Source organism: Prinia subflava, chromosome 1 (assembly GCF_021018805.1).
Source record: "Prinia subflava isolate CZ2003 ecotype Zambia chromosome 1, Cam_Psub_1.2, whole genome shotgun sequence".
Taxonomy (NCBI): Eukaryota; Metazoa; Chordata; class Aves; order Passeriformes; family Cisticolidae; genus Prinia; species Prinia subflava.
This window is the reverse complement of record NC_086247.1, coordinates 73,527,421-73,555,258: the sequence shown is the minus strand read 5'-3', so window position 1 is coordinate 73,555,258 and position 27,838 is coordinate 73,527,421. Positions and strand designations below refer to the sequence as shown.

At 37.6% G+C, this 27,838-nt stretch overlaps 1 protein-coding gene across 9 annotated transcripts in view; it reads left to right on the top strand.

Annotated features, from left to right (window-relative positions):
* The window catches only part of CTNND2 (catenin delta 2), a 640,487-nt gene that overhangs the window by 119,925 nt on the left and 492,724 nt on the right, over nt 1-27,838 (top strand). For all 9 annotated transcript variants that reach the window (XR_010080727.1, XM_063400030.1, XM_063400087.1 and 6 more), the window contains exon 2: nt 7,181-7,314. Coding sequence is in view for 8 of the 9 variants with exons in the window: in XM_063400087.1 (XP_063256157.1) it covers nt 7,181-7,314 (134 nt within the window). In the remaining variant the exon portion in view is untranslated. The remainder of the gene's footprint in view (nt 1-7,180; nt 7,315-27,838) is intronic.

Sequence of the window (27,838 nt, the reverse complement as noted above, 5' to 3'; positions counted from 1 at the left end):
ATACTGAGAATTACTATTTTTCCCGTCCATATCTGCATTTAATGTGACTTGTGATAGATATAATAATTTGCAAGAATGACCAGGCCTATTTAATTCTGTGTTGTTCTGACTCATCATATATACCCACTGAATTCTTAGTGTATCAGAATGACTCAGTGAACATCATAAAATCTTGTGGGTTTCAGGTTTGTAGATACAATGGCAAATCTATGTCTTTTTTTGTTTGGTTTTGTTGGGTTTTTTTGGCTTCTCACAGTTGCTAGAAGCTGGTATGTTGGAGCTGTTGACAACTGTAGTCTTTCAAATAGCAACTGTGGTTTGAACATGCTGGGAAAAATAGATATTCCAAGTGGAAATTGTACAGTCTTGATGTAGAACATTGGAGTAATTTATGCATTCATTTTTTAATTACAAACAGGTAGAAACAGGATCAACGTTAGCCCTTCTGACATCATAATATTAGTTTAGATATCATAAACAGTAAATCTAAGTGCGGGAATAGTTTTAGGTAAAAAAAAGAAAAATTAATTTTTTTTTTCAAAATTATTGTCATTTTGAAATAGGTCTTCATGTTTTTGAAACAGAAGAAAAAAGGTAAGAGCATTTCCAACAGGAACAATAGAAATGCCTATTATTAAATGCTAGTCATGCATTAATCTCTACAAAGCATGTATAAGGTAAAGAAAGCAAAAATTTTTCTTGATGCATAATTGCATATTGGATTATTTTAAGTGACTGGTTCTTATCCAAGGCTACTTCAGTATCATTTGTGGCTTTCCAGATGAGCTCAGTAACATGCCAGATTTGATTACTGTGCAGTAAGACAGCATGACTTACACTTTTATAATGAATGCACTCACTGATTAATGGTTCATTGTACAGGAAGGACTCACTGCCGAGTACGTGTTTCTTACTGCAATATCTTTTTATAAAAGGAAGATATTTGGATTTTCTGATTCCCATGATTTGATGTAGTTGCCAGTGTAGTGGCTGACTTGACTTTTGCTGTAGATTCTCAGACATTGTGGAGCTGGCTGGTTTGCTTGGGGTTTTTTTAACCTATATGCACTTTCTACCCATGAAAGGGTGATAAAATGTTAGACTGTATAAACAGCATTAATAAAGTGACTTTTAAAGGAACTTCAATCTTAATATTTAGAACTGAAAGTTTGCCTCTTTAAGCAATATTCCCTCCTTCTTTAAGCATTGATGCTGCAGATTCTTCAGTTCTAGGGGTTTCTTTTCTGTGAATGAAGCTTGGCTTTTTCTGATGTGGGGAGGAGAATAAGATCAGTGAAAGGCACATGTAACTACCCCATCTGAGAAAGAGCAGAAAGAGTGGCAACATGTAATTAGAGAACTATGCCACCAACTACTTTCACCAGCGACATCATCATGGCTGTACTTCTTTACTTTCCTATTTAGAAAATCTCTGCCCATGACCTATGCAATGTCTGTGTGCAAAATTAAAATTTTAACTGAAACCTCAACATCTGACATTGCCATTTTCATATGCATTTTAAAATCCTATAAATATTTTGTTTTATCTAAGGATTTATTTATGGTGTAGAGTGTACCTTTGTGATTGAGTTCAGTCTGAACAGACTTTTGCAGTTTGACCTTGGAACTAGGTTGGTTGCATTACCTCAGACGAGGCATGAGATCCTCCTATGAGGCAGGGTGTCTGCCATCCAGCATCCACTACCATTCCCAGAAGGAATGTGGTCTTGCCATCTTTTATTTCCCAGTTCTGAATGTAATGCTATTACTGTTGCCAGATGTTTGTGTGGTCTAGTCATAAAAATTTGGATCACAGAGGTACAAACTGATGGTCCTCTGAGATCATTGAACCCAACCCTTCACCTAGCACTGTGAGTCCACCACTAAACTGTGTCCTGAAGCACCACATCTACATGTGTTTCAAATACTTCCAGGGATGATGATTACAGCTCCTTGGGCAGCCTGTTCCAGTGCTTGACAACCCTTTTGGTGGAGAAATTCTTTCTAATATCCAGTCTAAACCTCTCCGGGCACTTCTTGAGGCTGTTTCCTCTTGCATCAAATGGTGCTTGGGAGAAGAGGCCAACCCTAACCTCATTTCAGGTGGTTGTGGAGAATGATAAGGTCTTGGCTGAGCCTCCTTTTCTCCAGGCTAAACAACCCCAGCTCCCTCAGCTGCTCTGGGCACACTCCAGCACCTCAGTGTCTCTCTTGCTGTGAGGGTCCCAGAACTGAACACGGCGTTTGTGGTGCCCTCAGCAGTGCTGAGCACAGGGTGACGATCACTGCCCTGGTGCTGCTGGCCCACCATTGCTGATACAGGCCAGGATACCATTGGCCTTCTTGGATACCTGTTCGGATGGTGTCCAGGTCCATTTCTGCCCTGTAGCTTTCTACTGGGCTTCCTGTTCACATTATCCCTGTTCCAGCCTGGGGCCTTCCCAGGCTGCAGGAAAGCGCTGTCCCGCCGGGGTCCCTCCCTGGCCCAGGCCCATCCCTGCTGGGTCCCTGCTGCCCCGTCCCCGCTCCCGCTGTCCCCTCGGGGCTGGCAGGGCTGTTCGTGGCTCGGTTCCCCGGCTCAGCCCTGGCTGCCGGGCAGCATTTTGCCCTTCCTTGGCCGGGCTTTCCCCGGGGCTCTGAGGGGCTCAGCCGGGCCCTGCGCTGGGGCCGCTGCAGCCGCCGGCACCGCCTGGGCCTGGCCCGTGCACCCAGGTGGGGAGAGGATGGTCTTGTTCGGGTTTACAGCACTGTTGGGTTTTTTCCTTAAGCTGAGATAAAGTTTTTAGATAGTCTTAGAAGGACAGGAAAGAAAAAAATGTAAAGGGTCAAACTCTAGACAGAATTTTGTCAGCGCCTTGGAACGCGGGAACCCATGAATTATTTATGTCTGACTTCCCAGTGTGTTCCCAAAAGGCTGGTAGTATTCTCCCTGTTCATCTGTCTATGATCATCCAAGATTTTAATTCAGTTCTCTCAGGAGCATGTATATGCTCTGACTTACAGAATTTCATCTGTGTTTTTGTGGCACTGATAGAAAATAGAGTTGCTGTTGTGGAAATTAAATGTAGCCAATTTACTTCTGGTAGTTTCTCAACTATGATGTACTCTGTTAAGCTGCTTAGCTTTTGTGTTTCTTCTTGTACTCCCTCTAATTTTCCCTTTGTTTTTGGTGCTAAGTTCCCAGGAGTGTGGGCTAAAAGGCTATCAGCCAACTTACTTTATGGAGAAAAATGAAAAGAATTGGGATGGGTTTTTTAAGGAAGGGAAGCCAGAGAAGAAGGAAAGGTACTGTGGTCATTATCATTATGTGGGAAAATGCTTTTCTGAGGGCAACTGATGGAATTACTGGGTTTTTTGTGCCCATGCTGAGCAGTGGAGGAAACAGGGAGATTAAATGTATTTTATTAAACATAAAAACAAGTTTTCTACTGATAAGGCCGGTGGAGGCTGGAGCAGAGGGAGGAGGCTCAGAGAGGCTGCCGTGAAAGAGGCTGTGCAGGACTGGTTCTGTGTGTCAAATATGTGGAATGACAGGAAAAAAAATCTGCCTTGTCTAGAGATTTGGTAGTGGGCTAGGGGTACAGAGGCTCATTTCAACCATATTTTTTGTATGTAAAACTAGCAGTTTTAATTCCCACTGAAACCTGAGAATGTTCAATTTCTTACGCCGAAGACTGAGCTAAATTAAAAGTGCATCTCTGAACAGATGTGCAAATGTGAATGCTTGCTATGTTGGTGTTTGCTGGTTAAACACTGTTTCATGTTGCTGAATCATGTTGTGGGGTTTTTTTGTTTGGTTGGTTTTTGGTTTTTTCTTTTATGTAACTACCTTCAGTACAGTAATATTTCTGTTGCTTGTGAAAATTCTGTTTCCTTTCTGTATAGTATTTCTCATATGAATTTCAGTAATGAAAAAATAACTGTTAGAGTCTATAATGTTAACAGTTCAGCTGGATATCACAGAGCTGTAGATCCAGGGATGCTGGCCTACCAGTACTATTGGCTGCAATCTTTCCCCTTGAAGAACTGTAGTAATAAACTGAACTCATGTGATAGATGTTTGAAATTACATTCTCTGTCCAGAAGAAATATTTTAATAGAGGCACAAAGCATTCCTTTTAATGTCAGAGACATTTATTTTGATTTCTCTGTTTCTAGATGAAGAGGACATGTGCAGCATGCCTTTTTTATATATATTTTTCTTCCCACCTCTTTTAATATCTATATTAAAAAAAAAGAAAAAAAAAAGAAAAAAAAGAAGAGACAAAGATTATGGCAACGTGTAGTGGTTGCAGAATGCTAGCTCTTGTCCAGATATGGAATCTGTTTGAAGCAAGTGCAATTTATGACAGTGGTTGACTGTGTAATCAGATTTTTTTTTCTTTAAAACTGATGCTTGCAAATGTAGATTGCTAAAGCTGTTATTGAAGTGGTTTTTGGTGAAAACAAAAAGGTTAAAAAAACCTTATGGCCTAAAAATTAAAATTTACTGCAATTGAATTTAGCCCTGGAAGAAGTTACCAATAGCAGCAGGCAGTTGCTGCCTGTGTGCCATGGATGTAGTTGTTTTGGACTCACATAAGCTGTTCTTGTGGTACCAGGAGCAGCTTTTTGGTCACAGAGCAGCTTCCCCGTTGGCCATTCAGCCTCGCAGCCCCTCTCAAATACACTTTAAATATTCAGGACCGTTTTTGCCAGGGCAAGCATTTTGTGGCGCTCTGGACTCCCAGTCTCGTTTACTTTGCTGGGCTTTGCCTCCTCGGGCGAGTGTTTCTGGAACAGGCGATCCAGCAGCGGCTCCCCCGCGGGGCCGGGCAGCCCTGGGGATGAGCGCAGCAGGCACAGGGGCTTTTCCCATGGAGCTTCCCCACCGCCGCAGGGAAATGCGGCAGGGGAGCTGCTCTCAGCCTCAGAACACTTCGCCAGGCGCCTCATTCACAGCTCTGGCGTGCCTTCCCGGCCTAGTGCGATGTCGGGATGCAGGTCTTGGAGCCTCAGGCTATTGCAGCTCCACGCGTCTCTGCGGTGAGCTGGCCCGAGCAGGGAGCGCACCTGGAGCCAGGGTACGCGAGGGAGGCAGCGCTGCTGCGCTTGTCCTTGCTCCTGTGCTTGGATCCCGTGGTCTGACTTCACAGGCTACGGAGTTGATAGCAAGGAGTGTTGCATTACAGTGATTTCTGCAAATATCACTCTAAAAAATCAATTATTAGACCATTTGTAATTTTTTTTTTGGTGTGTAAATAGCCACACCAAAAAGAAAACTACTTTTTTTTTTTCTATTACAATAACATAATTTTAAAGTTACTAAGAAAATAACTAGATTTTTTGAAAGCAAGGTAACTAAGAATAAAGATTTATATGTGTGTGCCTACATGTCTTTTCTTTACAAGACAGCAGCAAGTTTAATTGTATGTCACAAACTAGTTAAATTCTTAAAACAGAAGCTGGTTACTTTCTTAAAAACAAACCGACAAACAAAAACAAACCAAAAAAACCCCACCCACCCCAAGAAAATTCAAGAAGTCCTTTTAGACTGAGATCTTTGAACTGAATAGAAGTTTTATTCAGTCTGCTTGTACTTGTGATAGAAGGCAGGTATGTCCCTCAAGGTTTTCTAGTTTAACTTCAAATAGTGTTTGTGTCTGGAGCAAGGACATTATCAGAGCCAAAGATTTGGTATTTACCATTGTCAGTAAGATTCGGTTATAAAAAGCAAGCTTTATGAAAATATGTAGCTTCTTTAATTAAAATTATGTATAATCACATTCTTCAATATATAAACTAATCTAGCCTGAAATTTAGGGGTTATTTCTTCTTCTAACAAATAACTGTCTTTTTTATGAATAATCTGTGTTTTCACATTTATGTCTTGCATATGTATGCCAGTGTCTTGAGCTTCAGGAGGCTTTGGAAAAATGCTACCCAGCTGGGCTGTGTCTTCTTGGGCAGCACTGAGGCTTCAGAGACAAAGCTTTATAGAATGTCATCTTCCCTTCTTTTAGAGCTCTAATATCCATGGCAGACCGATGCAGGGATGCTTGGTCTGGGTATTGAATTTTATATTTGCTTTTGCCACCTTTGCTTTCCCACTGTTTTCGGTCTTCTCACTTTTCCCAGAAAAAGGTCTATTATATATTTTAGCAGAATAGATCCAAGGCAGAAGTTTTGTTTCTGATGCAAGTGGTGACTGCTCTGAATATCCCCGCTGCTCTTTAGGGGGCCCATCCAGCTGGCAGCTTGTGGGCCTCTTCTCTTGCACAGAATAATTCTGGCCAGCTCCTACATGAACATGATTTTATCCTATCGTGCCTGCACATAACCATGCAAGCTGCCTCTCTGCTGCTTTATTTCTAGAATGTGGCACAACGTGTCTGCCTCTGTAGATGTGCCTATAGTGACATTTAAACAGAGATACTGCACTATAGCTTATCCTTCAGAAAGATTCCCCAGTCACGCTACAGTTTTGCCCTCTGAAAAGAAATGATAGAAATTCCTTCAAATGCTAAGATTCTTCTTTTTCTTTTGTGGGTTTTGGGAGTGTGGTTTTGTTTGTTTTTTGGGGTTTTTTGGGGGTTTTTTTTTTTTTTTTTTTGGTTTTTTGGGGTTTTTTTGGTTTTTTTTGTAAGAGGTCTCAAAACTGGCTTAACAAGTGGTATGCTGTTTTTCATAAAAATACTCAGATAAAATGTTGTCAAAATCACCTTCTAGTCCAGAAGAAACGGTGTGAAAGTTACCTAGGCTTAAAATATAATACATGTTAAATAAACATGTGCTTTAGCAAGTAAACACTAGATAGTTTCTATTTCTCTCATGTATCATTTGTTGGTTTTCTGTTTGCAAAGCATTTTGTGATTCATTACTTTCATGATACTATAATTTTATGCTGCCTGCTGTCGCTGGAATGCTATACAAAAATCACAGCTATAAATTATTTGAATCCTCCCAAATGTACTGATGGTAACTATTTCAGAGTAAAACTGGAAGACAAATTAATATTTTTTTATGAATTCAGAAACTGTTTATGTTTTAAGTAAGTGACATATTCTACAGTACAGAATAGAAGCATATTCTGTAATTTTTACCTTAAATGAATGTCATTATTCTTGTATGTACATGAGTCTGATATTTATCAGGTTTATGATAATAAATCCCATTTTTTTTATTTTTCCATTTACTGCAGAAACTATGCCTGTGCCAGACCAGCCCTCGTCTTCTGACAAGACAAGTTCCCTTAGTCCCGTGTTGAACACGTCCAATGGTGATGGCTCTGAAACCGAGACAACCTCTGCCATTCTAGCTTCAGTCAAAGAACAGGTAGGCAAGTGATGCATCTGTAAGCTGGAAAACAACACTATGATGTACTGGTTTGTTTGGTTTTTTTAACAAGTGTTTCATAGCTGGTATCTGAATCATTTAGTTCACAAATGCATATTGCAAAGAATGTTAACCATTTCTTCATGTCTTAGTATGTCAGCTTTCCTACAGTAAATTTAATATAATTTAATTGAATTGCTGGTTTTATTCTCCACTCTCACTCTTTATTGTGGATGGTAGTTTTCCAATATCTTTTTTATTATTGGCAGCTTGCATGTGGAGTTACAGTATGCAGGCATGCCATGTAAGAGTTATGGATAAATGAATTGTAGAGAAAATGTGTTATTGTAGAGTTTTTAAAGGATTAGTAAGAGCCCTAGGATTTTTAAATTTATATACAAGTTTTTGGGGGTTTTGTGTAAAACCTGATGTGAGATTATTTCAGGGCAAAACTGGGTATAGATAGAGGCACTCAGTTTTGGATGATTAAAATCAAAATATTAGAAAATTTCACAGGAAAGGTCTTCAGTGTGACAGTCTGCTTGATGCTAATAAGACAGGTTTGGACATTTTAATGTAAATTTTTGTGGACTGAGTGTCAGAGATTCTGCTTTTAATGCCTTTTTGTATATTCGGAGATGGCTAATATTTTAGTTAATGCTAACAGCTGGTCTCCGTTGCTACTTCCTTTGGATCAACAGGAATTCCAAAGACAGACATTAAAATCAGCTGCTTTTAGGCAACTTTCTCCTTGCTGAAAGTGTCTAAACTGATTCTTCCTTTATCAAGTACTGTTCTTTCCCTGCCAAAGACATTCAGTGCTCCTTGATTTAAATTCATGCATGAATTCAGCTTATGATACCTCTCAGCACTGGACTAATAGCTCTTGAAGTCACAGAGATTTTATAAAAATTAGGACATTGCTCTTCATTGGGTTTTTGCTATATGCCAGTTCTGTCTTTTGGGTGTTACAGGTAATCATATTTTCTGTTCTGAAAAGAAGAGAGCAAAAAAGAAATGTTATAATGTGGACTTTTCCCTGAGATTTATAGCAGATCATTGGAACTGAAAATTGCCCATGGTTCAGATGTTTGTATTCTCTTCCATGTCAGTAATATTTCTTGGGCATGTACCAGTATTTCAGCCTGTGTCACTGTTATTTTGTAGAAAAGTACCTGCCTTACTTTTTGACTTTCCAATAGTGAAAAAGTGTACAGGGAGGTTACACAGAAGATACATCTGTGTGTTGGAATGTGGATCACAGTTTGGAATAGTGACAAGAACTTCTCTGTTGTTTGGTGTTGAGATGTTCACTAGTTTATACCGGGTCATGTGTTTTACAAACGATTCTCCCATCCCTGTAAATCAATTAATTGAATACCAGAGGGAATTACTGCTGAATCCACTAGATGGAAAGGATTCCAAGTGGTAATATATTAGCAAAGTTATTTCTGATTCCTGTGAACCACAGCAGAAAGGATCCTGTAATAAAGTAGTTCTGCATTCACTTATCACCAAGAACAGCCAAGCCAGCTAACCTAAGGTAGTGCTGACTAAAAGATAATGCCTAGAACTATTGTGATACACGGTACCAAAATTTAACAGGCGTTCTCTTAAGGAAACTTGCTTCTTGACAGGTATCTCTAGTCAGACCTGTCTTGAAGCTGGAAGACTGTACTAAGCTCAAAAACAAGTCATAATAATAATAAAAAACTGCGCATGCAAAAACCCACCACAAAACACCTACCAGCAAAACAAACAAAAAAACACCCAAATCTGCTTTCGGGCTTTTTCTTTTCCCTAAAAGATTATGTGTTTTGACACACTTCCATTATTTAATGTTCTGTTGGAAAAATTCTAGGTAATGCCGCAATCCTGTGCTTCAGACAGATGAAGTACATTGCATTGATTCTCCATTATGGGAATAAATGAAGTTAAGTTTCTAACTGACTGTTCAAATGGGTAGCTACCTGCTTTTTAGAAGAAGGAAATGTCTGGTATGTGATTTTGGTGTGTATGCTCTTTGATTGTAATTAAAAAATAGAACTAGAGTTAAACAGATACAATTCTTCAAAAGTACTACTAATATAGGGAAATTAAGGTGTTTCTCAATCATAATTAAGGTGGTTTTCAACAAATGTATATTTCAACAAAGGTATATTGTATCTTCTTTCTCAGTGCTGATGCTTAGCTTGAAAAGGTTTCCTTGCATTTTTTCTCTTGGAACACTTGGGGTAACTGGATGTATTACTTCTAATAAAATAAATAGAACATTGTCACTGAGTGATGGCAGCAGAGTAAACTGTGATATCTATGATACTGAAAAAACTAATAGATATTTGCAGTCTTTGAAGAGGGCAGGATATGTCAAAGGCACAGAGAAATAGTAATAAATGTATTTATTTGCTCTACTTAAATCTCCTATGTGAAACTTAAATGATACGTTCAGAAAATTTAAAGTTTTGCTGTGGTTAATTTGGAAAACACATATCCCTGTGCTGTCATGTTTTGAGGAATGGATTTATTTGGTCTAAAAATTTTATTTCAGCAAAAAATTGTGGTGATATGTCAGATGTAAAGTGACACACACATGATTGCCATGACTCGATCAGAAGAGTTATCCACACACTTTTTATGCTGAGGGTATCTGCCAAAAGAGAAATAGAAACCTGTATTTTGCTGTTGAGGAGTTGGGTTGATTTTGAGAAATGCAAATGTAGAACTCCCTGCTTTAAAATATAGGCCATTTCATTTGTGCTTTACCTCTGGACAAGTGTGCTGATTCACTTTTGGGTTTCAGACTTCAGAGAAGCTGTTCAGAACTGATAGATATGGAACATGAACCCATTCTTTATCCCTTGCTGCTTACTTTCTTAAGGTTAGACAGCACTGCAGGAGGCAAGGTCAGAACCACTCACTGTGTGTCTCAGAAACCTTGAGATGCCAGTGACCTTTGGCTTAGCTGTTTTTGAGCAGTCCTTATGAAGAGAAACAGTAAATAACTTCTGTGAAAATGAAAGCTGTTGTTTTGGGGGTTTTTGTGTGCTTTTTGTTTGCTTGTGATTTTTTTAGACAGTATCAAATTATTTAAAGAGAAATCAACCAATAAAGACATAATTTCAGTTTCCATGCCATATAAAATGTGTGAGAAAGGAGGTTTTTTTCTTTCTAGTGATATACTGGCAAATACCTTTGGCCCAATGCTTCACAGGTTTTGGAAAACATAAGCCCATTTCTCTTTACGCTTTGTCATCTGGTTTTGTATCTGTAAATACAGGAAAAATTCTTCAACAAAATGTGAGATATCAGGACTCTTAATTTGTGAGAATATATGTGATAGATACAACTGCTTCTGCAAAAAGTATGATGCACTTCTGATTGGGAATTGCCACCTGCAAAAGAGACTTCTGAGCACACTTGTTAAAAACCATCCTGGGAAGGGAGCTATTGATGATGCTCCTTTGAAGGTGGAAATAGCTGCTGGGGAGCCTTTTGAGTAAATATGTAATGAAGCTGGTGCTCTTCCTGCAAGTCTCCAGGCATATGTGATTCACAGTACTTTGGATTTTGGCATACAGAAAACTTCTCCCTTGGAAGCTGAGGAGGATTGTAGTGACCTAGCAGAGGCTTGTTTTGGCAGATTTTATTTTTATAGAAACACTTGGAAAAGATGAGATAATATTAATTTCCTAGGAGTAAGATCCATCTTGAAGTATGGACAGCTATTTTTAAACAGTATCATACATCTCTTTTATTTTCTTTGTGGCTCTAGATTCTTTTAGCATCTTAGTAGTGGCTGTTTCAGAGAACAGCTTTCGCTTTTGGAAAACTTATGCAAAGAACAAGTTGTGCCAATGTTTAATATTCTTTTGAATCTCTTTTATACATACCTATTTCAAACAAAGATACTTGTTTCCAGTTGTCTGTCTTCATTTCAGCCTTTCAAGAAAAACATTTAGACTAATCCTTTTGAAATATTTCTCACACTGTTCAAATAAGTATTGGTTGATACGTTTGTTAAATCATATTGCTGATTCCAGAGAATACAGAAGTCTGGCTGTTATGATTGCTGGTGGCTTTTGATTTTGGTCTTGGTTTTTTCAGTTGGGTTATTTGGGGTCTTTTGCCTTTGTAAGATGCATTTTTTTTCTAAAATGGCTTATGTTGCTTTTAATATTTACTGTGTTTTCCCACTAGGAAGCTAATTGTTTTTCAAGAAATTGATTTGAAACTATATTAAAAATCACATACAGGGCAATAATTACTAAATGTTATTATTCATGTCAGTATTAAATAAGGGCAATATGTCTGACTTAAGTAAACTTTTACATTAGGTGTTAGGACGCTTTGGAAACAGGGTATGTATGCCATGCACATCTTATATAGGTACCTGTAACTAAAGCTGCAGATAGAATTGGCTGTAGAAGTGCAAAGATTTTTTTCTTTGCTCTGCCAGGTTGTGTTCCTCGTGTCTTTATATCATGACTGAAGTTTTAGAAAAAAATCACATCTGTAGCTGGATGTTTCAATTCGGACTATTTTTTTAAAGGCCTGAAGTCCAGAAGAGATGTGAAATCATCTAGTCTACCAACAGGTCATGATATTTCATAGAGTTATCCAAGTTTTGCACCCCTAAATCTGATTACAGGATGACATATGCACTGTTTTCCTTGATATAATGCATGCCATGTTGTAATACGTAATATTCACCAAAATAAAACCCCGTTCTTGCCTTATGGGTACCAGTAATTACTCTAGTGATATCAAGTGTTCCGCAGGTTTTCTAAACAGGTTCAATTATGATATATTCATTTCCTGCTTCCCCTCAAACAGCAAGCTCTGTTTCTACCTTTAAAAGTTCTAGCAGCTCTGTTTCAAACACATGCTAATTATATTCCAGCAATAGGTATTTCTTTCATAATGTCTCTTAAAGTAGCATGTCAATATATTCCTTAGTTGTAGAAGTCCCTTGTTTCTAGTTGGGCTTTAAAGTATTCCAGAGAGATATTCCTCTTATATTTTCATTAATATATTGATTTAAGACAAGACCTGGACCTGGCTGTATGATATGCTCTAGAATTGCACAGGTCTGTACAGGGGATATGCTTCTAAGTTGCTGAATGGACAATACATTACTGAAATATGCAGCTTCAGTGCACAGCTGGTGCTTCCCAGATAGATCTTCAGGTTGATGGGAATTGCTTTTGAGGCACACAGTTCCACTGGGAGAATGAGAAGATGAGTGGAGAAGTTTTGAAGAACGCCATCGTATTACCTGTTGAAGAGGGAAATAATTTAATGTACTTATATCCACCCTGCTCTATAAGATTCTGAGGTTCTTAATTTAGTCTGGTACTGCTTTCACACAGTCCTTTGGAGCACTCGTGAGCATATCCGTGATGTGCTCCTCAGGAAGCAGAAGTTAACAGTACTGGAGACCTGGACAAGCAGTAGTTATTCCTCTTCAAAACCATGTAGCTCTTACGTCACGCCAAAGGCACAGTAGCCAAAGTAAATGCAGTATGAAGAAACTAAAAATTGCTTCACTGATAAAAGGTTGCAATGATATTCCAAAACATTTTCAGGAGAGTTTGAAATGAGCTGTAAATGGAGAGGTCTCTGTGGAGATTTAGTGTGATCGAAGAGTGTTGAGGCAATATATCCTCCCGGCAAAACCATCTTTGAAGAGAGGGAAGAAAATGCTAATTATCAGAATAAAATTACAGTCAAATATGATACTATTTTGATTTGAAGTAATGTTGAAAAATTAGTATTTCAAAGCCAGGAATTTTAGAGAAGTTGAGTAGAATGCCACTTAGCCACAGCTCAGTCTAATGCTAATTTAAAGCATTAATAAAGGCCATCACAATGAAAGCAAAGTATCCTTTCTTATCAGGCAGCCAGTATATGAACATACTTTTGGTAATCCAAAAGCACTTCTGCCTTAGCTTATTTTTTTGCCAGTAGTGGAATAATTTCAAACTTGAAATGAAGATATCCTATGAAAGTAATAATATTGATCTCAATGCCAACATAATTTAAATTTTATTATTTCTAACGTTTTAACATATTAAAATTACAACTTTTTAAGATCGTTGATTACTTTCTGTCTAGTATCATTCATTAGGGCTTTTTAAGCATAAAATATTTTCACTCCTAAACATGACTTTTTTTAACCAGTGTAGTGGAAGAGAGTCTTTATTTCACCTCAAAGTCACTTGAGAGGGAGATCTGAGCTTAAAAAACTTCCAAGAAGCAAGTCAAGTTGTGCCTTTCCCTGTTCTGACTCATCTGCCTCTGTTGTCCTGGCAAACGTGTACTTTTGCAGCCATACGGGGAATGCTGCTGAGGAGCTGAGTGGGTTGGAAATACGAAAAGATGAGATGGCAGCTTTGGGTTATTGGAGGTCGAGTGTGTCTCCTTGACTTTTGGTGAAGGGCAGTTGGGTTGATGTGTCTTCTTGTTTGTAACTATTGGGCTTTTTAGCATGACTGTTGTAAACATATACTTTGAGCCCTGAGTTTAATCAACTTTTCTGTAATATTTGGAATTATTCAGAAAGTCCATCTTAATAGGCCTATATAATTTTACAGGGGAGTGCAAGTTTTCAGTGTGTCTCCAACAACTCTGCCCCACTTCTTTCTCTAAAAACAAGTTACAGGCTTTACGAGACTTAACTATCTAACCTGTTCTCAGCATTTTTCTCTTTTTACACTTGAATTAGGCAACATTCACCAACAGTATATTTCATAGAGAGAGTATATTTCTATATTGCATAGAGAATAGTTGGGGCTTGATTTCCATGTCTTTTAAAACCACCACACCTCTTCTATAGAGAAAATTAGGTGCTTTTAAAAGGCAAAACTCTGAACACTTCGGTTAGTGATTGCTTTTATTTCTTGTCTCCTTGGGAAATGAAAAAAAACCACTAAAGAGCACTTTCCATATTCCACAATGACCCATTTCCTTTAACATGTCTTGCCAGTATTTTTCATGCAGCTTGCTCTTAAAACTTAAATTTTAAATGTGATTTTTGAAGGGGATTTGATTTTTGTAATTAATTTAGCAATTTTTTGTCCCTTTGAAAACTTTACTACTTCTATTGTTTCCCCATCTGTTTCTGTGTGTTTTCTCACATCTTATTTTCTACTCCTGATGCATTCACTGCTAAATGAAACTATATCTTCATGTGTTCAAATCTTTTGTATTTCTGGGTAAAACTACTTTAGGGGTAGCCTGAATTCTATGCATGTTGTGTTTTAGTAAAATAAGTTACAATTTAGTTTATCCCCATACATGAAAACTAAAACCCAGCAAATGCTAAACTTAGTTTAAACTTAAGTCTACCCCAGAGTTAAGGTACATTACTACCAAAATAACCTTAACCTAGGCTGTGAGTTACAGAGTTATCATAAGAATAAACTAGTTTAGAATAACATAATAAATTGATTTCAGCATGTGGAATATGTACTTCTCTTATTTTCCTCCTGTGAGGTGAAAGTGTGTTTATCGCTGAAATTTCTGGTGAATTCTAGTTGCTTCTGATGAGGATCTTTCCATTGTAAAGGTGTAAAAGGCCAGCAAAGGACATTATTCTTAAAAAAAAAATACTTTGAAGATTCATAGTAAAATTCTAGACAAATTACTTGCTTAATTTATAGTTCTTTACCTCAGCATTACCATTGCATTTTAGGTAAAACATCACTCACTTTGTTTTGGAGGAAGGCTTTAGATGTATAATCTGTAACATGCTTAATAGTGGAGCCAGACTTTTTGTGAGGGTTCTTTGCTCCTCTTTAGGAATGAGTTTTCTTTTTCTATACAAAGAGCAAATCCAAGTCCTGAGACCCAAAGAGATTTTACATATCTCTATTTTCTAATAGATTTCTTTGTAAATTTTTTAAGGGGTAGATATGAGATGAAAGTAGCTTAAACTTTTTTCTTGTTGCAATCTTTTCATAGTGCAATACTTTTTTGACCATGTTTTTAGATACATGTGGAAGACTCTTTAATATATAATAAAAAGTTTAATTCATTTCATGTTCCTTGCAATTACAGGGGATTTTGATTTGAAAGTGATACAGTAATTCACTCAAATCACAGTTGAGTTAGTGAAGTGCAGCAATTGCACCATACAGTCAATGCAATAGAAATGGAATTTAATTATTTAGAACAAGCTCAGCATCATGGCACTGAGCATCCCCCAGTCCCCAGAAATGAATATGTCCTTTGAAGACAGCAAAAGGCCATAAGTCTCTTAGAAAAGGGTTACTTAGTTCATTAAGAGTTCCATATAATTTACGTGAAGCTATCCAGAAAGCTCCCCAGTGGGGACTGTACTCCTTGCATCACTCTCTGACTCCAATAACATGAGCTGTCCTGCCTGCCTGGAGCTCAAGACTAGCAACCACAGGGGAGAGAGGCAGATGGCCTAGGAAGTGTATCGCAGCTCAGCCCACTTGCCTGGAGTCTGCTGTTGCACTGGGACTTCATCAGTCACTCACTGTAGGTGGAATCACAGCAGGCAAAGTCACTTGCTGAGGGCAGGACTGAGCTCTGCAGAAAAGCATATAACAGTAATCTAAACACCTATTACAGTTGTATGAGTAAAAGATACTCTTGGTTAGAGTTATAGGTTGGTAATTCATAAGCAGATCCAGTACATACAGAAGTTGTATTATTTTAACCAGAAGCTAAAACAAACTTACTTAACCCCTGAAACTAGTTTTATTTTGCTCTGAGTCTACATTCCTTTCATTCAGGGACAGGCACTTAGGCAAACAGTAGAAATACTTTGCTGATACAGTCAGTTTGTCTAAAACAAAGGCACCCTTGGGTTTCCCTTGGCAGGGAGATGAGTCTGGCTTCCTTTTCAACGTTTGTGATGAATCATGCCATTATTCTCCCCTGAGCCTTCAGGTCATGTCTCCTCTATTTATCTCTTCCGAGCATTCCTTCATTGTGGGTGTCTAAGTGAGTGTGTAGGGGGCTGTGTGGGGAGGGGGTGCCTTTGATCTGTTAAAGCTCTTTGGCTCCTTAGTTTACAACACTTGATTGGAAAATCTGGTTTTCTCCTGTGCTGGAATTTACCTTTTTGGGTAGTAATCCCTTGTGACACCAACTTTTGTAAGCAAAAAATCTGCCACTGGTTATCTACTCAACAGCATACAGAGTAAAACTTCTGTTTCTATTAGTATTCCCTCAGTTTCTCCAGTCTGGATTGTGACATAGCAGATAGCTGTTTGTAATCTATTTCCTTAGCTGCTTCAAAATGTGAGCTGTACTTCTCAAGTTTCATCTCTGTTCCTTTAGTTGCCACATTTGCTTTTCCTAGATTTCTCAAAAAGCATTATTTACATTTTTCATGCAGTCCCATGTCGTATGCATTACTAGCTCCTGTCTGTGTTGAGCTTTCCTTACGTGGATTTCTAGTGCCCTCCAACACAATGATCTGAGTAATCTGGAATGACATTTTCCTGCTTAGTGTGGTATTCCATCACTCTAACCTGCAATTCATGTTGCCGTGTTATCCCATGGTCACGATTATCCATCTACCCCAACAGTAACACAGTGCAAATATGTGCCTGACTGTGTAAATAAGATTTAAATTGAGCCGTTTGTATACCATTACCAGCCTCTTCTTCCAGGAAAAATTGTACATGTTCACATAGCTAGGCAATTTTCAACAGATTCTTTTCAGTGAAAAATAAATAAATAAATAAAATTAAAAAGGTACAGAATGGGAAAATTTCCTGACTTTTTTTGTTCACTTCTCCATATTTCACAGTCTTCAGAGTCTTGATGTAAATAAGTCGGTTTAAGAATTGTACTGTATATTACCTTGAAAGTGATAAATATTTTGTTCACGCCCTATCTGATTTCAGCAGGGTAATGAATCTTGGTTAAATCCTGTTTATATTTTTAGTGTATTGTTATTTTCTGAAGTACCTTGGTGTTTTAGCTTTTACAGCTGTTACCCCTGGAAAACATTGTTTTCGTGTTTCGGAGTAATTACAGATTTTTTTCCTTTTCTATTTTCCTGTACATAGTTAGATCCGTCTTTGTTCAGCTCATTGTCAATCTAGGTCATTATTTGAAGCTTTTGTTGACAGCCCTCTTGAGGGTAAGTACATCTGATGCTATAAATAGAGCTGATTCTTCATAATAAGTCAGCAGATTCACTTGGAAATTCTCAGCTTCGTAGTAGATTTGATGAAATGGAAGATCTACTGCATTCTTCTGTCACCCAGTTGCATAATCATGTTTAATTAAATGATATCTTCAAAATTGTGACATTCCAGAATTTAGTAATTTTGAGTTAATACAGATTTACTAATTTTGTTTAGAAGGGTGAAATGGACTCCTTAAATGATCTCTTTTTTAATTTTGTTTTTTAAGACTTCTATTTCACAAAGCATTGCTTGCACAAGAAAACTTGTTCCAACACATTTTATGCTGTTCTGTTTGTTCCAGATCTTAAAAAATAGAGGATACTGTTTCTCTTACTGTATGTTTTCAGTAGCCTGCACTATGAAAATAGATGATTCTTCAGATTAGATTTTTGTTTGTTTTGCCCAGATTGTGTCAGGGACCAGCCAAACAATACTCATTCTAGCCACAAAGTAAAGTAGCTGCATGGTACACTCCAAGATGCTGTTCTACTGGCTAAAAATTTGCAGGCATGGAAAAACCTGGGATAGGTTGTGTTTTGTGTCTGGCTACAACCACAGGAATGGAGATAGGAGCAGCTCTGTCGGCAGCATGTGCATGGGCACCATTCTGAAACCTTTGACTACTCTGTGTGGTGCTGGAGCTTTAAAAATCCAAAAATTGTCATTTTCACATTCTGTACTAGTCCTTAAAGGATCATATAAACAGTGAAAAAAATCTTGAGAATAAATTAGCCATGTATTTTCATCCTATGTGCACAACAAATGTGTCATGGAACCAGGTACAACACTGAGTAAGTACCTCTGTCTGTGAAAGTGGGACTGGGTGTCCCTTTGGTGCATTTTGGGTTGAGAAGCGCTGTAGGTAGGGGTACAGACCACAGGCTGTAAGGATTTGCCAAAATGCCCCCCTCAGCCGAGAGGCAGCACCAGCACCTGCCCCAGAGGTTTGTCATGCTGAGGCTGCAGAGGGACTGAGCAGTTGGAACCTGAACAGTTGTCTGTGATAAATCTGATAGCCACTAAAACTGAGTTTTGAACCAGTGCCTGTTGGCTGATTCTGAATGAGCATTGCTGCCAGTGCTGTGCTTTACCTGCCAGATTCCCTGTCAGAGACAGAAATATAAATTAATGGATAGCATATGCCACAGCGACGCCTATCTAAATTCAGAAGAGCTAAGTTAATAACTTAAATAAATTACTTATTTATTTAGTAATACATGAATATTTAAAGGCTGATTAGAAGTCCACTAAGTGCTTTCCATTTAATTTTGGAAAGTGAACTACAGTTTATTCCTAAATTTTTTAAAAATAAAAACAAGTAAAAAAGTCCTTTCTGCACCAGTGGTATGTGAGTGATATGCAGCTGTATTTCCATATTTAGCATGAGAAATTATCTAATACTTAGTCTTTGCTGGGTTGTTTGTGTATGAGAGAGAGAGGGGACTTTTACATTGTCACTAGTTTTACTGCACTTTGGTTTGCAAAGGCCATACTTTATTGTGTTTCCTTTATGTATTGGGAATGAAAGGATTTAAAGAAATCTGTCTGGTTGTCATCAGTTTAGTCAGAACAAAAACAAGTGTTTTCACTCCTCTTTTCATCTTTTTTGTCTATGGTGTGAAACTTATTCTATCAGTTTTCCTCACCACGTACAGTTTTGCTTTTGATTTTCTTGTGTTGACAACTTTGTCTACTCCCTCTCACTTAATCTGTGGTCGTGGAAAGAGCTATCTTACGGCTTCTTACACTAAATTTGAATAGTATAAAGAGTCCCTTGATATGTTTTTGTTGTTGTTGTTGTAGTTGCCTTTTATTTAATAAGGTAGGCTGTTAGTCTATAGCCATAATGCAAGATTTATAGGTATAATTAACAACTTTTACGAGGCCAACTACACCCTTTACTGTGGTCTAACTTATACACCTCAATGTTTACCTTTTTTTCTTTTTTGAATACAACCAATGGGTCTTTTTTGTGTAGCAGTGCACAGGTATGTATACAGAGAAGCAGTCTTTAATAAAAAGAATATGAATTTCTCTCTGTTCTGTTCAGTATTTTACATATTCATGAAGATTTCCATCTTGTGAAACCTAAGTTTGATTTTTATTTTTTAGTTGACTTCTTTGATCCCTAATCTGCATTAATAATCTTCATTATTTGAAAATGGAGAAATAGGCAGAGAGGTTGTTTAAACTCTCAACAGTGATTGTAGTGAGGTGTGAATGGACTGACTAAAGAGAAGTGAAAATCTTCAGGTTAACATTGAAAAGGATTGTTAGTTGGGTGAGTTTAGTTTTAGAATTTGTTTTCTACCTATGTATTTGAAAGAGTTATCAAATGCTAGCATCAGTGTGTCCTTGCAGTTGTGGTTTAATATTGGCTTTTTTCCCTGGAGTTCAAGATTAATTGGTTTAGATAAAAAAGTTACTGTGCTAATTTTAAAATGTTTTTATTCATTACTAAAAAGCACAATATGGGGAAGATTACTTCAATTCCATTCACTTTATTAGGTAAATTACATTTCTTTTTCTGCAATATTTCCTGAGACTTCTAAGAAATTTTTCACCTGCATTACCTACTGGATAAAAGTTTCTACATGTGATGTCTCACATCAGTGAAGAAAAAGCCTACACCATTTCTTCAAAGAACACAGAATTTATTTCCTAACTTTAGGCTTATTATGATCTTTAAGTTGAATTCAAGTTTGCTGTAGTGCTTCACATAGTACCTTTAATTTCTAGTTCATTATTTCTGAAGGAAGTAAATTAAAATCAGGAAGGCCAAAGTCTACTTGGAGTTGAATGTGAAGGCATAAAATAACAGGAAAGGATTCTTCAAGTATTTTCCCGAGGGAACTCGGGAAATTTGCCGATCCGTGGTTGAATGTTGGAGGCAATCTAATGGTGGACATAGAAACATAGAAAAAGCAGGAATTTTCTTTGTTTTTTCAGCGGTTCCCAGACAAGGCTCTGTACCATGGCAGAGACACAGGTTCAGGACTGTTTAGTAGGAAATGGATGTAATCAGCTTCTTAGGGGTCTATGCCAAGAATGACAGGAGCTCATTTAAGTAATAGGACTGGAAGGGAGCTTTCATCCAAGAGGAAACATGGTAAGTGAGGAACGTCCTGAGAACTAGAATGAGACTAACCTTGTTACAGCTTTTACAAAAGTGAGGAGAATGGTACAGGATACACAAGCTGTGTCAGATCAGTGTCAGTCTCCAGGAGGATCAGAGAACACATCTTGTTTCTAGACATGAGAAGGGCAAGTGTGCCTAGGAAGAGTCAGAACAGATTTCTGCAGTGCAGGCAGTGTTTTATTTGACTATGAATGAGGGGAGCACATGTGGTATGGTGTAAACTGTAACTTTATTAAGGCTTCTGTTTTCTTCTCCCACACTGTTGTCAGCAGTAAGCTGAGGAAGCATGGGCTGGGTGTTGAGTGGGCTGAAAATTGGCTGGACTGCTGTCCTGAAAGAATAGTAATCAATATTACCAACTAACCAATGGATCACCTATCAGACAGTAAGAAGTGAAAAAACCTCAAAGGTTGATTCTGGCACTCCTGCTACTCAGTTCTGCAGTGACTTGGATGACAGAACTGAACAGAATGCACCCTCAGCAAATTTATGAATGATACTAAATTAGGGTGATGCTTGGAAAGCCAGATTGAGCTTCAGTCTTAAATCATTCTGAGACCTTGAATGAACTGAAGACAGCCAATAGGAAACTCATGAATTTAAAAAAGAACAGATTGAAATTCTGCATCTGGGGTGGAACACCACCATGGCTGGAAGCACCTGTCTGAGTCACAGCCCTGCTGAAAAGGACCTGTGATCATTAAGAATGTCAAGGTGAATAGGAGCCAGCACTGCAGACAAAACTCGGTGTGTACTGAGCTGCATTAGAAGGAAGGAGGAACATGACTGGCAGACAGGCAGACTGAAGGAAATTTTTACCATCCCTGCTTAGAGCTGCTTCTTGCATAATGGTGTGTCATCTTGGTAACCCCTAATACAGAGAGGATGTTGAGAAATGAGAAACACTCCAAGATACTAAACTGGTTGGACGCATAGACAACATGATGTAATGGGGGAGGTTAGGGAGCTGTGATTTTTGGGGGGCTGGGCCAGGTGAAGCTGAGGCTAAGGACATGAGCTTAGTTAGTTCACAATATCATCAAAAGGAGGGGTAAGGTAAAGATGATGGCACTGAACATTTCTCAGTACTGGTGTACAGTTTAGCACTGGCCAATACCCTGAATTACAGCTTGGGGAGTTCAGGCTGGACACAGGAAAATTTTCTTCATAAAGGGGTTAATGTAGTAATGGAAGAGGTGACTAGAAAGGCTGTGAGTTTGATCTTTTCCAGTCAACTACATAAATCCTGATCTGGTGTTAGAAATTATCATATTTTTAGTGGGAGATGAGACTTAGTGACTTCCAACCAAAATTTCTGTGATTCCATATTGATTCTTTGTTAATGTACAATTTTATCAAAAATATAAATTAAATATTTTTTATGTAGACCATGGAAAATACAATGTGAGGAGAACAGTGTAGCTTAACATTTCCCCCATTGTGATTACTTAGCTTTTAATGCTTTAAAAATAGGATAGAAACTGAGAATAGTTGATTATTGAAGTATAATCTCAATACTTTTCACTGTTTATATTAAATGAAAGCAATGAAATAGATCAACCAGCAGAACTGGTGGATAAAGATACTGGAAGATTTTGATAAGATTAAGGTTTTTTTCACCCTGGAGATGTCATCTATCTTTTTAAATAGGTTTTAGACATCAAGTTATTAATTCTCAAACCCTACCAGATCTCAGTATTTGCAAGAGTTAAACATGTGGAAATAAATAAATAGTGTTTTCTTGATGTTATTATGAAATAACATCTCATATTTAGATTTGATATCCTTTCTGTCAAACTTTGTATGACTGATCCCATCTTTTCACAATGCCTTAGCTTTTAATTATTATTTTTTTTTAATTTGGAAAAGTAGCATTTACCTTTTTTTTCAGGCAGCTTGCATGTATATGTACAAGAAGAAAGACAGCATAGGTCCTTAAGGGAGATAGGGCACTTTTCTGTCAGTTGCTTATGTCAGGTTGAATATCTGGAGAAGAGCAAAATAGGTATGAAAACGATGTTACACACTTTAATATGGCAAAGATTCCTATCTCATGAGGGCTGAACCTTCCCTTGAGAGGATTCAGAGCTAATTCATAGAGACTTTGCATCTCCCCATGTGACTCGGACCTCAGGTCACAGAAAATAAGTCCAGGCAAGTCAGCTAGGCCTTCATCAGGAAAATTAATCACCTCATAGGCTGTGTGTAGCATATAAATAATTAGGGTGGAAACCAGAGCAAGATATTGCCAATAAAGGAAACAGAGTGAGTGACTTCATGTTGCTGCAATAAGCTGGCTGTGACTGCTTGATCTCAATGGCAGAGAGAACAGTCAACACTTTTTGAATGCAGGATCAATTCTGCAGGAGACTATTCTTTGTGTTAATCCTCAGATTCAGCAAGGTATTATTTCCTGGTGTTTGTTCAGCTCTCCCTAGAGCTGAGGGAGAAATACAATGTAATTGTTGCAACGATGGATTTTAAGATATAGTATGTTGATTGTTATCTTTCTAATACTGATGTGGTGGGCATGAAAATACATGACTGTTTCAAGTCAGACACAGGTCTTTTTCTTTTAGCAGTTGTTAAGAAGTTCCAGTGTCAGCATCCAGATGAGGATTTCAGGCAACAGAGGTGTTATTGTGGCCGGTTTCTGCCTACTTTATCAAACTATTTATACAGCAGACATATACCAGTACTTCTTCCTGCCCTCCCTCCTTAAATCCTAGGAAATTTTTGGTGCTTTAAAAGAAACCTGTACTTTAAGAGCTTTTGTGAGCATCTTGTAGTTTACTGAGATGCTATTCAACAGTGCTGTTTTACCTTTTGTGCTACTCTTAATGAGTATTGTAGTTCAATTCTGGGCCGTACTCTATAATCCAATGTATTTGAGCAATGCCTAGAAGGGGGATGTAATAATAATAAAATTTTCTGCAAAATCTGCTGCAATTGTTGTACATTGTCTAATGTGCAAGGATTTTCTTCAGCAGTCTGTTCACAGTTAAAGTTTACTTTCTCCAATTCCTTCTGTTGTATCACTATCAGTAAAACTGATGTTCTGCATTTTCATATGCTTGTAAAGCCTTATTGTCTTCATCAAGTTTCTGTGATTTTGGATTAAAGTAATTTTGCTGTAGTGTTCTTGGTTATTACACGAATGAAGATGCTTTCTGACTAAGATACTGCCTAGCTTTGGATTACAGATATCATCTGAGGTTGCATTAGTTTTTCAGTAGGTTTTGTATTTCTGCTAGTTAATTTTAGCCCTAATGAAGTTGTTGTTCTGCAGCACAAGAATTCCTATGCAGTTATCATGTTTTATCTCAATTTTTTTCCTTTAGTATGATGTATTTTATTGCAGGAGGGAGTTGCATAGTGCATAAAAAGCTTACTTTTCTCCATTAGCATTTTATTCCCAACACAGTAAAATTCTTTCCTATTGCTAGGACCTATGGATGCTGTCATGACATTTTTGAATTAGAATAACTTAATGCTCAGTATCTTTGACACTTGCATAGTAAGTTAGCTCAGTATCCAGAAGCACATTTTTGTATACAATATTTTTTATCTGCATAGTTGTGTAATGGAACAACATAAATAATAGGGGTGTAGCTTTCTCTCAGTGGCCTGACAAGCAGTCAGTATCTGGGAGGGCTAGTACTGGATTTGTTAATATGCTGAGGAAGACTTGAGGTGGCTTCGTATGATCAGAACTCCCCATGGCTTTGAGCATTTGTAGTCTCAAAATGAAACAAATTAATTTCTTCTAGATCCCAGCATGTGTTGAATGGCTTACAGAGGCTTGGTGCTCTACCTGTCTCTCTTCACCTCTCATATCTTCACAATTCCCTAGGTGCAAGACTTTGGCTTGTTATTTTGCTATCTTCTGGGATTCAATTCCCTGAACTTCATTTTCTCCATGCTCTAAAGTTTTGCATTTGTTAGATAAAGCTGTGTTCAGTCTTCTGAGGTATGAAAGGTACTAAAGGTATCGAGCTACAGGGATGCTAGAAAACCAAATGGTGCAAAAAGAAATTATACAAAAGGAGATCATAAAGCACACATATTTGTCTGGATATGGTAAATATGAAATGATCTTACTTCTTGGCCAGGAAAGAGTCACTCAGTTCTGGACCTCCCTGTCACACTCTTGGTGTACTTAGGCATCTGGGAAGTCCTTTCTCATGTGCTTTTTTACCACTGAGGGTGTGGGGAACAGACACACTGATGTAGCTGTAATTCATGTGAATAGCTGGAAGGTAAATTTTCAAGCAATTTCTCTGTAAGTATTATAGTGAAAAGGGAATAATCCTGCAGATCCTTGAGCCTAACTGTGCTCACCTGAACATCATAATACAGCTGGTGAAGTTACTTATATGAATTGTTTGCCAGTCAGAAGGCTTAGAGATTTGAGTAGAATCTTGATTTTAATTTTGAAGAGATGTCTTTGAAGACTGGGATTCAAATAATGTTTAAGTTAATTCTTGAAAATAAATCCTTTCATGGAAGTACAAAAGCAATTTTAGCATATAGATTTCCAAATGTAAATGATGTAATATCCAAATACTAAGACTTTTTACATCAGCTTTTTTTTTTTTTTTTTAACTGTTGGAACTTACTTTCCTGTTTTAAAGGGAAGCAGGATATATTTGCATACTTTTACACAAATTTTAAATACAGCAAATAACCTGTATGTGAATATTTTATGCTAACAACCTGCTTTATCTACTTTAAAGTATGTAACATGTTGTTTGGCTTTTAGAAGGGTTTTGTCTAGTTTTTCATAAATTTCAAACTTGAGATGGGTTTCAATTTAAGACATCTGTGTCTGAGGTATGTATTTATATAAGAATTTGGAAATTTCCTTTATATTTTAAAATAGTAAAAAGCCAAGAGAATGTTAATAGTCTAGTATGGTGCTGGAAAAGTCTAAATTGAGAAATTAACTGAATGCCTCATAGAGTTTTGAGAGAAAACACTTGTTATTTCCCTCTTGGTAAAAAGCACCTTTGCTTTTTTGTCTTTCAAGGTATGTTGGTTGGTGGTGATGGTGGGTTTTTTTAATTGGGGTTTTTTTCAATGACTAGAAAGAAATACCTTCAACTGGAGAGAAATATTTGAAAGAAAATGATTAGTTAATATCCAGATTAAGGACAACCTTAGGAGGTTATTAATAAAAATAGCTTTGTATCAGTAGAAAGTTAGATAATGTACAATTGAGGACTTGGACACTGGTGTGATTTGTAGGTGTGGCTAATGTTTTGAAGATTACTTATTAACTGAGTTAACAAGGTTAGTTTTCCTGTCTTATTATATAGTAAAATAGAACTACACTCTGCATATTCTTGTTCTCTCTATTGCAAGGTCTCCCCAGCAAATTGTCCAAAATCATTTTGTTTTGTGAAAAAGAAAAAAAAAAAAAAAAAAAAAAGTACTGTTATTTTCCAAATATGCTCAGGATAGAACATTTCACACTTGTTGAAATATTCCACTTTTCTTCCTTTCCCCCTGCTTCCTGTCTCTTGACATCCAAGGTAACATCTTGCTCCTGACAATCATCATTTTCCAACAAGGAAATATTTCAGCAGAATGTTTTAAAGGGAATCTAATAGAAAATACTGCTAAAATTTTAATATTACCTTGTCAGTGTGCAGAGCAATTCTGGACCACTTGCAAAACCCAATTCCAATGTGACAAGCAGTAAAGATTATAAATATTACCAATCTACAAATACAAACTCATTTGCATTTGTTTATTTAACATGAAAAGGAAACTATTTTTAATGACCTTACTTCATTAAATGTGCAAAATCGGATGCAGCTAGTGAAAACTGCAAGGCTATTTTATTCCTGCTGGTGTAGTAGTGTTGTGAAAGAGTGAAAAAAATCTATTTTGTTCTCATACATCTATTGTCAGATTTTTCTCTGAGCTCTGAATGTTTGCATTCTGTCTTCATTTACTCCTTTGCAAGTTCATTGAGTTTTATTAGTTATCACTGCAAGCTAAATGAAATACAAGTAGTTGCACAGCTGCAGTGATATGAGTCTGAACTGCCTCATCATCCTTACTGGCAGTGATATGAAAACAGGAAAAAATGAACTTGATTATAGATCTCAGGAACTTTGCCAGAACCAATATACAAGTGATTATCTCGAAATGGAATGATTTTGCACTGGGAATCTGAAAAATAAAAAAAAATCAACAAAACCTGGGGTTTTGGGGAAGGAGGGGGTAGAGGGGAAGGAAAAAAAAAGGCAAGAAAGGATAGTTCTTTAGTTCTCAGATGCTTAGCATTCTTTTTCAAGTCAGTGAGAAGTGTGGACTCTCACTGTCTTCTAAAAATTGGACCAATATGCAAAAGGTTTTGTTCATATTCAAGTTATCTTACAGTAACAGAAGTGTAGCCTAATGCACTCTAGTTGGATTTGTGTAATTGTGGCAGAAACAGCTGTGCCTGAATATTGATCTTGGCTATCACAATAAAACTGTTTATTTTGTATACATAGAAGTATGTATTTTAAGCTTCCAGAATGAGCACATTTGTGCTCTGCAGTTAGGTAATTTCACAGTATTACGGCAGGCATAAAGACTGGAGCGAGGAAATCTCTCTAGTGGGGTTGTACCTGTTGAACTGCTGCTTGTAATTCATATTTAGTGCAGTGTGTGTTTGTTTTGTAAATATTGTTTTCTGCTGTTCCCACTCTGTAGATTCACAAAAACGATGCCTTGAAGATTTCAAGCTGATTTGCCCTGAGATTTTTCCCAGTGGTGCAGGCTGGCCTAAGAAGCTCAGATCAAAGCCTGGTTGTAAACAGGGAGCAGCAATCTGTCTCCTGAGCCTGGAGTTAGGAGCTCTTGTCAGAGCTCCAGAGACAGCGTGTGCTTTCACAGTGCAGTGGGTCTGTCCTGGCACCAGCCTTGTTACTCCAGGAGTCACAAAGGCACAGTGCATGTTGGGCTTTGCAAGGAGCTGATAAAAACTTGAAATGGCAAGTGAACAAAGGGAAATCGTGGGACTGGCTGTCTGTCATTGGTGCAGTTACTTTCAGCTTGCACAGGCAGGAAGGACTTTATGGACACAAAAGGATGTAAGATGCTTTTGGCGTAAAGCCAGCCTCACTTGAACTGAATGAACAGCTGCTGAAGGGGTGTGCTGTTCAGAACTGTACATCATACCATGCCTTCATTCCAAAAAAGTTTTAATGTTTTATAA